Below are 11,797 nucleotides of genomic sequence, written 5' to 3'. Positions count from 1 at the left end.
TTTCCTTTATTGACAAATATTTCCTTGTCATGTTACAATAATTATTTCAGGCTGTTTCCTTGTACAGTTTTCATAACGTCTGAGACTGGGTGTGAAATTGACTAATTTTGGGCATATGTAGATATGACTATTAACTGATTTAGATATACGTACACACAGGTTTGTTTATATTGATTTTCTGTTCCTCAAATTTGTTTAAATTAATGAACAACTAAAAATAGGTGTTAGAAATGTGAACTACAGATGGGAAAAAAGAAAATGTTAGAAGGATATGTATGGCACTTCAATCTTGAAGATGTAAAAGGATGGAAAGAGAACAATTTGATTATGTTTCAGTTACTTCTCGGCTTGAAGATGTGAATGCTTTCTTGGCCTTAATCCCTTTGGTCACGTGGTAGTAGAATTTAAGATATAGGTTAAAAAAAGAAAAAGAAAAAAATGACAATTGTAATAAACTTGAATTTAATATGAAAATTTTTAACATTATTAACAATTGAACTTGGATTTTCAAATTTATAAAGTAAATGATTAAATTCCAAATGTACGAAGAGTTATGATACTTCAATCGTATTGTATCTTGAGATATATTAGCGAAAACTTAGTTGTTGAATATTGAAATACAAAGGTGTAATTATTAAAATAGTAATTATAGTTTATTGTAATTACAAGAAATGTTAATTTTATAAACATGTTTGTATCTAATTAAAATTTAAAAAGTACAAATCTAAAAAAAAAGAAATAAGTTTTCATGGGTAATTATCTTTGTAATTTTCCAAATGGCATAAGAATTAGAAAATATAATTAAGATATTTAAATTAACTCAACATTATACACCTATATAATTACAATTAATTAAATTTACATACTTTTTCAAATATACATGATTTTGGAAAAGAATAATGAAATTTGAATTCTAACATTCATAATCTATACATTATATGTATAAGCATGGTGTTTGATGTTAACATTAAGTGTTTTATAATTGTTTGGTTAAAAAATTATGAAAACTAATAATATTAGACACTATATAAAGTATTTTAAATACAATTATATCATAATAAAATACATATATCAATATGAGTATGAAAATTATTAGATATACTGAACAAATGTTGAGTGCAATGATAAGACACATTATATATTTTAGGAGAGAAAATAGGTTCAAACATTTGAGACTATATTTTTGAAGAATAGCACAAACTCCCAACATATACTATAAAACGGACATGAAGAGTAAAACAGAACCAAAAAAAATGCAGAGTATACAATTGGTCAACGGGCAACCAAAAAACCTGCTTACTACCATAGTTGTCACCTTTTTCCATAGTAATTAATTCAGATTCGCTTAAATATCTCCAAAAACCTTCACTTTTATAATAAAAACACAGTGTAATAAAAACCAATTGCTTGGCATTTGTCATGTTGCACCAAGAAATAAATTTCACAGATTAAGTTTTGGTGGAAAAACCAATCTCGGGTGCTTATAAATTCAGTCTGTTTTGCTCAAAATTTCATTGCCTGTTTTCATCACTTTTGGTATACACCCTTTTCTTTGCTCTTCTTTTTGTGTTCAAATCAGAGAGTTAATCTCTTCTCTTTTCCATTCAGTTTGATAGACTCATTAAGAGGCTTGGTTTTATATGTAGTCCAGATTTTGCTTCTTTAATTTTGTGGAGTTACATCCTAGTGCAGCTTGAAATATATTTTTTTAATCAATTATGATTTCTATTTTATTTGCAAAACAAAAGATGGATGCTTTGATGGTTTCTTCTTTACCCATTTTTTTGCTTTATTTCTCTTATATCTCTACATAGTTTAGTAATAATTCTACAAAATCCTTTATATTTATGTTATTCCTGTTACTTCAACATACGCACAGAATCGAATTTCGGGGCTTTCAATTTGTTCTTTTTATGTTTAAAGATTTGGAGGTTGAGAAAGGTTAAGTATGTTGCTATATGGTTAATTTGATTCTTTTTCATAGTTAATTTATTCTGTAGCCTTTATGTTAATTGGTATCATCTTCTTATATGTTTTAATTTTTGCTCAATTAAAATTTCATTTAACAAACTCAAGCATGTTCAATGTATATGCTAAAGTGTTTGTTAAAATAAATGAAGAATTGAAGTAGGATTGATCTGATTTTAAAGTATATATGGTACAGACTGCTTGTAAATGGAGATAACTTTATAAGCTTCTCTTGTATACATACCTCTTTAGGATGCCTTCTTTATAAGATTTTGTTATCAATTTCTAGGAACTTTGTTTCTTAGACTACAGCAATTTTGAAGAGGAAAAAAAGAAAATAAGCAAATCCTGTTCTTAATAATGTGAAAAACATACAACTTCATTAATACATGTGTTGTTGTTTTTTAAATAATTATAGCAAGCGTATTTATATAGGATTATCATTTTATGTACTAGTTTGTAAGTTAATTTTGGGTGTTGTGTTTTCAGATTGGTTAAGGTTGAAGGAAATATTAGTTGGGCATAATGCAAAACCAAGGTCAAGGCAGTAGCTCAAATTCTTCCCCAGGGAACTCTGGCTTCAATGGCGGTCTTGGCACCAGACAACACCCCACCTTTAGACCTTCTGCAGAGAACATTGGGGTGAACCCCAATAATGGTCATATTGCCGTTGCTCCAACGGGTCCAGGCCAAGTCACCGGTTCTGGTCCTCTCCAGCGTAACATAGACCTGAATGTTGAAGACAGTGAGGAGAATTTGGCACAGTTCCTATCCTTGGACCTTCTTAGAACTTTAAATGCCTCGGGTGATGATCAAATCCCAACCTCTGGTGGTGGTTCCTCCAGCCCAGTCATGATTCATTCAGGAAGTGCGGGATATGTTGTAGAAGAGAACATCAGTCGAGTTGGTCTTCCAACTGATGCTCAAAGAAGGCTTTTATGCAAAAGAAGGGCGGCTGAAGTACCACCACCCGAAAACAATGTCATCATCAACACCCTAAATGGAGCCAATTCCGTCCATACTGGCACTCATTCAGCTGCACCTGTGGCTGCTCCCCCGACAGTACAGGTTGGACAAATCGACTACTTTCAAAGAAATACTCGTTTCAGACCAACTGTGAATCAACAAAACCCAGGGCCAGTGAACTTGTGGCAGTGGAACTCAAACTATTCCAATTTACAACAACCAACTGGTCATCAACGACCAGCATTTTCATCGTATGGTCACTTTAGCTCACCACAACTTCCAGTTATGGTAAATCAAGCCATGTTGCAGCAGCCTACTGTAGGAGCCCCTAACACTAATCCGTTGCAAGCTCCTCATCAGCCTCCCCAATATTGGAATGGGGCAACCATGTCGCCATTTGCTCCTTCACCTGTGATGATTCCCCCTGCAAACATGCAACTGCAAGCAAACATGAACTTGCTCAATGGGAACGCAGGCTTTCCTGGGAACATTGCTGCTTCTTCGAGAACCCAAGCAGGTTCAGGCATGCATACACCATTTTCGTCCATGGGGTACCCTCAACTAAATGTGGCTGAACAATATGGACAGAGACAGCAACACTTGGCCGACCGCTCTGAGGCCTGGAGGATGGCGAATTATGGCCCAATACATTATGATCATTATGGTGCTCCTTCTACTGTTCGAGACATGGACGCCTTAATGAGAGGCGGTAATCCTAGGCCTGCTCAATTTCCACAAAGGTTGGGAGCCATTGCTGAGAGACAAGCTGGTCATCATTCTCGAGTCTCACTCTCGCCTATACCATTATCCCAATTTGCCGCTCAAAGGAGAAGAAGGCTGCTATATCAGGTTTGCTCAACAGACTATTTTCCTCCATTTAGTTGGCTTTGAAAATTGGGATTAATTTGGGAACTAAATACGACTTTGCCATAACAGCTTCGCAATTACTTGCGACTTTTACGTAGGGCCGGTAACTTACGACTTGAGGTAAGATATAAACTTTATTATTATTTGGTGTAAAGCTGAGGTATCCTAAGACACGTTGGAGTTTAGACTAATCCTTTAGCTATCAACATAAAGGAAATTGCTGCCATATTATGCTTTTGCCTGCAGGATGCAATGCTGCTCGGTCGTTCATATTTGAATAGAATGCGTGACTTGGACGAGAATAATGATGAGATGCGGGTTGATGTTGATAATATGTCTTATGAGGTAACATTTAAATGGTTGTAATTCAGTGGCATTGATTTCAGATTTTGTTAAATCCTGAAGATCATTTGTTGGGTTTAGGAACTACTGGACCTGGAAGAGCAAATTGGGGATGTTAGCACTGGGCTAAGCGAGGAAACTATTATGGCTAATCTGAGGAGGCGAAAATATCAGCCCATCACAGTCCAACCTCCTACCGAAGCTGAACCATGCTGTATCTGTCAGGTTATAATGTTACGGTTGCAATTGTCCACTCATTCATATTCACCACAAATGATACAAAAACAAATAAATTCATCTACTAATACAAATTAAATCTAAGATAAAAATGGAATGTAACTATATTTGTATATATGTTTGGGAACTGTTGACAGGAGGACTATGTTAATGGAGAAGAGCTTGGTAAGCTGGACTGTGGTCATGACTTTCACTTCAATTGCATTAAGCAATGGCTCGTGCAGAAGAATTCGTGCCCCGTTTGCAAGAAGACAGCTTTGGCTATTTGAGAATTGGATCCACCATGGTTAATGATGTTTGCGTGCCTGCATGCTTAAGGAATAGGAGGATTATCAGCTCAGTATCATTTCAGTTGTTTTATTTACTTTTTCGTTTGATGTTATTTAGCAACAGATGTTTTCAGATTAAATTTTAATTTTCAATAAACTCCAGTTTCATATTTCATTTGAGTTGGAAAATGCCAAGGTTTCCGCACATGTTTCTGATTAATTTATTCCTTTGGAAAAAACGAAATCCCCCACCGTCTGATCAATTCACATATCATTGCATCATCACACTATCCACCAACCAAAGTCGTAGACATAATGAGCGTATATTAGCTTGCCGTGTCTGGATGTTTTCTGTAATCCTTCAGTGTGTGATGTTTGATGATAGAGACGCAGATACTGCGGTGGTTCCGCATGTCGGGTAGACTGAAGTGGGTTGGATACCAGATCTATTTCGCGAATCACAATAGGGCACGTAAGTAGAGACATGTAAGGTAACGCTTGGTGCCACTATGACAGTAATTAAGGGACGGATTGCAACACCCAAAATAACAAATAAAAATGAATTGTATTTATATTTCTTTTTAATAGGAAAATGACAAATCAAGTTTTTTCTCCTGAAACAATTTAAATCTAACTGAAAATACTAAAAATCAAGAAGAAAAATCTGATTTGTCATTCTCTTATTAGAAAGGGATATGAATGACGTAGAATCACAGTTTTATACAATCCCTTTCTTTTTACAAGGTGCCTAAATGTATACGAATTTATTTTTAGATTAATTAACACAAATTTTACTTCTATATGTTCGATGACTAAAAGCAATAGATAGGTACCTTCCACGTGTGCCTTTTCTTTGTGCATGAGTTATTATCTTTGTTTTATTAGCTTGGAAGTGAATATAATTTTGATCTTTTGGGATTAAATTATGGCATGTACATAGATTAAATCAAAGTACATGTATAAAACTATTAGTGAATCTTGAATATTTTGTTAGTTCTAAGAATTTAGTTAAGCTTTGATTGAGATATATGTTGAATTACATGTTATTTTGAAAGAGTTTTACGTTTTATAATGTTTAAAAGTGTTATGGAATGCTTGATGATAGTTTAGAATTGGTTTTAGATGTTTCAGGCATGCTCTAAATAATTTACCTCTGATGTTGCAACATTGAATAGCTAAGGTCACGACACTAAAGGTATTTCATACTTATTTTTTAAAAAAATTTAGAATAGATTAAGTAAAATATTTGACTTGAACTACTAAACAATGATTTGAATTTATAAAACAAACTATATTAAAATCCGTCTTATTTTACTAATTATTTATTAATTACATGAATTGCGCTTGACGCCTTTGAGAATACTAATTGAGAAGCCATGGGAAGGATAAAAATAAAAACAGAAGTATTAAAATCGTGTATGGCAAAACTTATACCATAAAGAAATGCACAGTTCATTGTAAACGGCGCACACACCAATTGGTTCCCATTGCGAAAATTATATATAATCGTTATGAGAAAAGATTGTATGAAACTGTGATTTCACGTTATTTTTATCAATTTTTTAATAGGAGAATGACAAATCATAGTTCTTCCTGATTTTTAGTATTTTTAGTTGAATTTAAATTTTTTCAGGAGAAAAAAAGCTGAAAATCAGGAGAAAAATTTTGATTTGATGACATTCTTGTATTGAAAAAAGATATGAACGTGGAATCACAGTTTCATACAATATAAGACTTTAAATTTGAAATACACAACAAAATCCCTCTAATCGGGATGATAGATTTGGCCAAGTTTGAATTATTATTGATAAATCAAGATAATATGACTTTGAACACCTATAAGTATTGAATTCAATAGGTTGACTTAATCAAAGTACAAAATTTGTAAAGAAATTGTGAAAAAAAATCAGTGATAGTATTATCATTTCATCATTAACAAAAACAATCCGTCTAAATACTATATAATAGAAAAACCTATTAATGCAACTCGGTTTGTTTCAAAAGAAAGAAAAGGAAAAGGGCAAAAGAAGACGGTAACCGAACCACATGAAAAGAAGAAATATTTTAAACTGCTTAGAGAAAAAACAAAGCTAAAAAGGGGAGATGATAACATTAACCTTAACATGTTTCATTATAAGAAGGATAATAAATGTGATTAGAATTATATACCCGAACTTGTTTATATATGCAATCTTCTTCATCAAATTCTAGTTCATTCTTCTTCTTTTTCTTCGGCTTCTGGGATGGCCTACTTTGGGGGTCTAACTGAGAATCCACGGCGGTTCTCACGGTCAGAGGCTCCGCCTGGTGGCGGAGCAGTAAAGAAAGGGATGATTGATTATTCTGAGAGACAGAGCGGAGGGTCGGGTAATATGATCACAGCAGCTGGTGAGAATGGTACAACTGATGATCAAGACTGTGAAAGTGAGGTAAGTGTCTGGTTTTGCTGTTTCATTATCATTATTATTATTATGATTCTTTTGCCAAGAAAATGTTGAAGAAAAAGGAGAGAATTTGGGTCATTTTGGTTTAGAAAGTTAAGATCTTAAGAAAGATAGTATACATCATACATGCAGTGCTTAAATTTGATTACATGAAGTAAACAGTAGTGACCATCACAAGATTCATTTGCAAAATCAAGTTTTCTATTTCAACGGGATATTTCTGGCCATTTTTAGAATTCAAATTGAGCAAAGATTAAAATTTTGTTCTCGATAGTTCGAAATTTGTCCTAGGCAAGAGGGTCTTGAAGCATTGGTTGATGAGGCACCGCCAAAGTCAGCACCATCTCGTAGTTCCTCAAAAAGAAACAGAGCAGCCGAGGTTCATAATTTGTCTGAAAAGGTTACTAGTTTGATCTATGGTGTTTTTGTACTAAATCTATAATAATGGGATTTCTTGGTTCATTGGATTGGTTTCTTCATGGATTTTATTGATTTATGGTTTTGGTTTTTGAATGACGCAGAGGAGGAGGAGTAGGATTAATGAGAAAATGAAAGCATTGCAAAACCTGGTTCCAAATGCCAACAAGGTATACATTTTCTACTTCTCATCTGCCCATTTCGTTCCATTTATTCATCTTGTATTTGTATAGCCATATTTACATTATGTATTTATACGAATTTTGAGACGTTCATATAATAATGTTCGAAAACTTTATCTTGTCTTTCTATTGCTTACTTTGTGTTCTACCTTGTGGCATTACTAATTTGGGTAATAATTGAGGGATTGGCAGACAGATAAAGCTTCGATGCTCGATGAAGTTATTGAATACTTGAAGCACCTTCAGCTTCAAGTTCGGGTATGCTAACAACTTTACTCTCTTTTCCTTTTCTGGGTGAACCCACCATCCAAAGTAACGAGAATTTTGAAGATATTGAAAGAAACTAAAACATTTCAAAACTCATTACCAAGTCCATGTGCTATTAATGCCTTGTTTCGAATTGTATGCAATGGCATTCTGCCAGGCCATCTAAGGGAACCCTTCTAACCCTCTTGAGCAAATCTTTGAGTCATATGAAAGTTAAGATCATGACTTGATTGATTGTAGAGAAATTTGACATCCACAACCATATGCTATGTTGTGTTATCTCTGTTATATATATCTTTCTTGAAGTAAACCCATATTCAACATCTGTCCAACACAAATTCGAAGATGACTCGAGGATCTTCTAAATAAATTGTGTAACTTAAAAAAAAAAAAAAACATATTTGTATCAGGCGGTCACACCGGTATCTTTGTAACAGAGGTATAGGCATGTAGTATATTCATTGGCATTCAAGACCTACCTCCTAATTAATCCACTGATGACATTGACATAAAAATGGTACCGCTACTTCAAAATAAACAAGGGAATATGCCTGCATTTAAGGTCACGATTACATGAACACTGTGGACTTGAGTTCTATCTGCTGCAGGATATTTGTTTTGTAGGCTGATGACAGATGGGCTAAAAGTTCACTTGTGATTTATTTTACTTTTGTGTTTGAAATCTCAGATACTATCAATGAGAAATGGATTAAGCATGCATCCCATGTGCTTGGCTGGAGTTCCGCAACCAGTCCAGTTTTCCCAAACAAGAATCGACACGAATGCGTCATTCACGGTGCCAGCAACTCAAGAAACCCAGCCGCAGATGGTTTTTGACATACCAAACCAATGCAGTTCCTCAAACCCTGAATTGGTGCTCGACCTGCCAAACATGATTTCTTCAAATACATCGGTGGGACTGGAATTTTGGAACCAATCCGGGCCCATGGACCATTTCAGGTAAGACAAATTACATGAACTTGGTTAAAATGGTATAAATGTTCAAACAGTACTCTTGAACTACCTGTTAAAACATTTGTTTGAATTAAACCTTTTGTTTTCTTTTTCCCTTTTTATTGAGTAATTGTTTTCTTCATGTACGAAATTAGGTAACTAAAATAATCTATAAGCCATGCCAGGTAGCTGGTAATGTTTCTAATGTGTGGTCTTGATTTATAACGGGAATTGAAAATCGTGGATAGAACAAAACAAACAAATTAGATGCCACATTATCATGTATCAGATTTAAGAAATCAATATAATGAGAAAGTGAGCCAATAAGCTTGTTTCAACCTTGTCTTTTCGTCGTGTCATATAATTAGAAATTTGTGGGAGCCGTCGAGTTGGACACGTAAATTCAATTTTCTAATCTAAATTTTGTCTGAGAGCCTGGCATTGGGTTGGACTTGCTGTCCGTCCACCAACTTTTCTCCACGTTTCTCAAACAAATGCAAAGCGACATTGCCTAATCACATCATATTTAATTATAAGAAATAAGAACTATATTAATTAGAACGGACATGTTAGTATTTATAAGAAAACAAATGAGTGAATCCAAACAAAGGTTAGTTTGGGACAAGGAAGGCAGATAAAACAAGTGCGTATATATATGTGTGTGTGTGTTCTGCCTAAATGAACAAGACTCTACCAAGTAGCATGTTCGGTCGGCTGGTGTATCCAATGGGGGCATATTCTTATTGTTTGCCAATGTAACACTTTGTACTGCTTTCATTTTAAAATCATTATACTATTTATCAATTTTAGGCTTATAGTTAAAAAAACATATCTTTGAAAAAGAAAAACGAAAAAAATAATAATTAAGTCATTGCAATAATTTTGCACCCAATTGAGTCTAAGCTCCTCTATTAACGATTTTTGTCTTTGATCATGTTGACAATTAAAATCAAATGTTGGACCAATCAGTTGGTGACACATGATAGATTCTAATTTAATATTAAAAAAATTATAGAATGTAACACCCAATACCCGATCCAGTCACCGAACCCGAGCTATGGAACGCCACATTAGCCACATAAGTGACTCTCCATTAACACCCAACCTAACCTCCATCACACCACAAGTTAAAACAAATAAAACATGTATAGGTTTAAGGAAGCACAAGCTCCCGAAATCAATTTGCTTGCTTCATGATCTTGCAAGGGCTTAATTTTTTTCTTGAAGTCATAAATGTTTAAAGAAAGGAATTAAGAACATGCGAACCTAAGTTTTGCAAAACAATGTACCTTGCGGAATCACAACAGTTCATCTATCTGAAATTGGGGTTCGCACCTCTGCATAGCTTGCACATTCTAAGCCTTTCATGGGGTAAGTTTCTTTTTACAAAGGTAGGTCTCGCGAATTACCTCTATGTGTTTAGTTTCCACGAACACGATTTGTTGGGTCTCTCCTATTCCGCGGATCAGATTTTATCAAAAAGGTTATTAAGGGTTCGCAGATAGTAGTTCGCCAATTGTAGGGGTTCGAACTTAGCATAGTTTGTCAACTCTGTCACTTCACAGCAGATTTGGCGAACCCTATATGAGTTTGTTCAGTTTTGAATATTTCATGCTATTGCTTATGGCGAACACTATGCTTAGAAATTAATTACTTAAGTAAGAAATTGTAAATAAAGAAAACATTAATCAGACTTGGACTCTATCCATATACTTAAAATTCAGATGTGTTTATAAAGTATTATCGATTCGCAAAAACACAAGGAAAACATAATAAATCATAAAAAATAACCGAGTCCTAGAACAATTGGCGAAGTCAACAAAAAGTTAATTCTAAGCCCAAGTAGAAACCCATATTGCCTTTAATCTAGAATTCGCTTGTATCACCTTTTCAATATTTATGTTTTGCCGAGATCACTCACCTCACTGCTACTCATCATGTGATTTAACTATCTACTGTGTTTAGAAAGGAGTGTGTGAGCTCTTGCAAACTCAGCCAACATACAAGAAAGAATAAACACATAGCATCACAAACCATGAGTTAAATAAAAACTTTGGCAAGGTCACAGATGTAATGATCCGATAGTCACGGGTGTCGAAAAATATATTTTCGAGATTTTGTTTTTGTAAAATGGACTCGTAGTATTTATTAAAAATATTTACGAAGTTAATTGTGTAGTTAATTAGGTTTTGGTTAGGTAAATTTGCATGAATTAAGAGTAGTTAGGTATAAGAACTAAATTGCATAAAGAGTGAAAGTTGAATTATAGATTAAAGAAAAAGTAAAGGGACTAAAGAAGCAATTAAGCCTTATTCCAACAAGTGGATGGTGTTGGTGACCACATGTGTTAAATTTATATACATATATTTATTAATAAATTATACTTACTTAATATTTAAGTATATATATTATATTATAATAATAAGTAAATGAAATAATAATAAAACAAAACAAATAAATAGATAAAAGAAATAGAAAAAGAAAAAAGATAGAAACGAAAACAGAAAGGAAAGAAAGAAAAGAAAAGAGAAAGAAAGAAAGGAGAAATTAGGGTTTCAAAGTTTAAAGCTCAATTAGTGAGTCGATTTAGTCCATTTTCTTATAATTTTTATGTTTTTAGAATCCGTATTAAATACTACCCGACCCATGTCAAAATTTTAGAAATTATTGAGTTTTTAAGTGATGTTTATGTTGAATAATTTTAGTATTACAGATTAAATTGATAGATTTTAAGTTAGAAATGAAAAAGAATTGAATTGTAGAATAAATTGTAAATTTTAAGTAATAGGGACTAAGTTGTGAAAAATTTAAAATTAGGAATTTAAGTGAAATTAGGGAGTTAAATTTAGTTTAAAGTAGAATTTGTATGAAAATGTAAGATTAA

The 11,797-nt window shown here is 33.5% G+C and overlaps 2 protein-coding genes across 2 annotated transcripts; both read left to right on the top strand.

Annotated features, from left to right (window-relative positions):
• Positions 1 to 2,464: 2,464 nt before the first annotated feature.
• Positions 2,465 to 4,829, top strand: LOC105763374 (probable E3 ubiquitin-protein ligase RHG1A). The gene is made up of 5 exons (XM_012581602.2): positions 2,465 to 3,783; positions 3,871 to 3,921; positions 4,048 to 4,146; positions 4,225 to 4,368; positions 4,518 to 4,829. The coding sequence occupies exons 1-5, from the start codon at positions 2,494 to 2,496 to the stop codon at positions 4,647 to 4,649; spliced, it is 1,716 nt and encodes a 571-aa protein (XP_012437056.1). The 5' UTR covers positions 2,465 to 2,493; the 3' UTR covers positions 4,650 to 4,829.
• Positions 4,830 to 6,718: 1,889 nt separating this feature from the next.
• On the top strand, positions 6,719 to 9,118 carry LOC105763373 (transcription factor SPATULA). The gene is made up of 5 exons (XM_012581601.2): positions 6,719 to 7,078; positions 7,368 to 7,493; positions 7,615 to 7,680; positions 7,885 to 7,950; positions 8,648 to 9,118. The coding sequence occupies exons 1-5, from the start codon at positions 6,893 to 6,895 to the stop codon at positions 8,921 to 8,923; spliced, it is 720 nt and encodes a 239-aa protein (XP_012437055.1). The 5' UTR covers positions 6,719 to 6,892; the 3' UTR covers positions 8,924 to 9,118.
• The last annotated feature ends 2,679 nt before the right edge of the window (positions 9,119 to 11,797 follow it).

This window comes from Gossypium raimondii, chromosome 12, assembly GCF_025698545.1.
Source record: "Gossypium raimondii isolate GPD5lz chromosome 12, ASM2569854v1, whole genome shotgun sequence".
Classification (NCBI taxonomy): domain Eukaryota; kingdom Viridiplantae; phylum Streptophyta; class Magnoliopsida; order Malvales; family Malvaceae; genus Gossypium; species Gossypium raimondii.
This window is presented reverse-complemented; position numbering and strand designations above follow the sequence as displayed.

Coding starts and splice junctions, on each gene's coding strand:
- LOC105763374 (XM_012581602.2), top strand. CDS start 2,494: ATGCAAAACCAAGGTCAAGGCAGTAGCTCAAATTCTTCCCCAGGGAAC. Junction 3,922..4,047: donor CCGGTAACTTACGACTTGAG/GTAAGATATAAA, acceptor TTTTGCCTGCAG/GATGCAATGCTGCTCGGTCG. Junction 4,147..4,224: donor TTGATAATATGTCTTATGAG/GTAACATTTAAA, acceptor TGTTGGGTTTAG/GAACTACTGGACCTGGAAGA.
- LOC105763373 (XM_012581601.2), top strand. CDS start 6,893: ATGGCCTACTTTGGGGGTCTAACTGAGAATCCACGGCGGTTCTCACGG. Junction 7,494..7,614: donor TTCATAATTTGTCTGAAAAG/GTTACTAGTTTG, acceptor TGAATGACGCAG/AGGAGGAGGAGTAGGATTAA. Junction 7,681..7,884: donor TGGTTCCAAATGCCAACAAG/GTATACATTTTC, acceptor AGGGATTGGCAG/ACAGATAAAGCTTCGATGCT.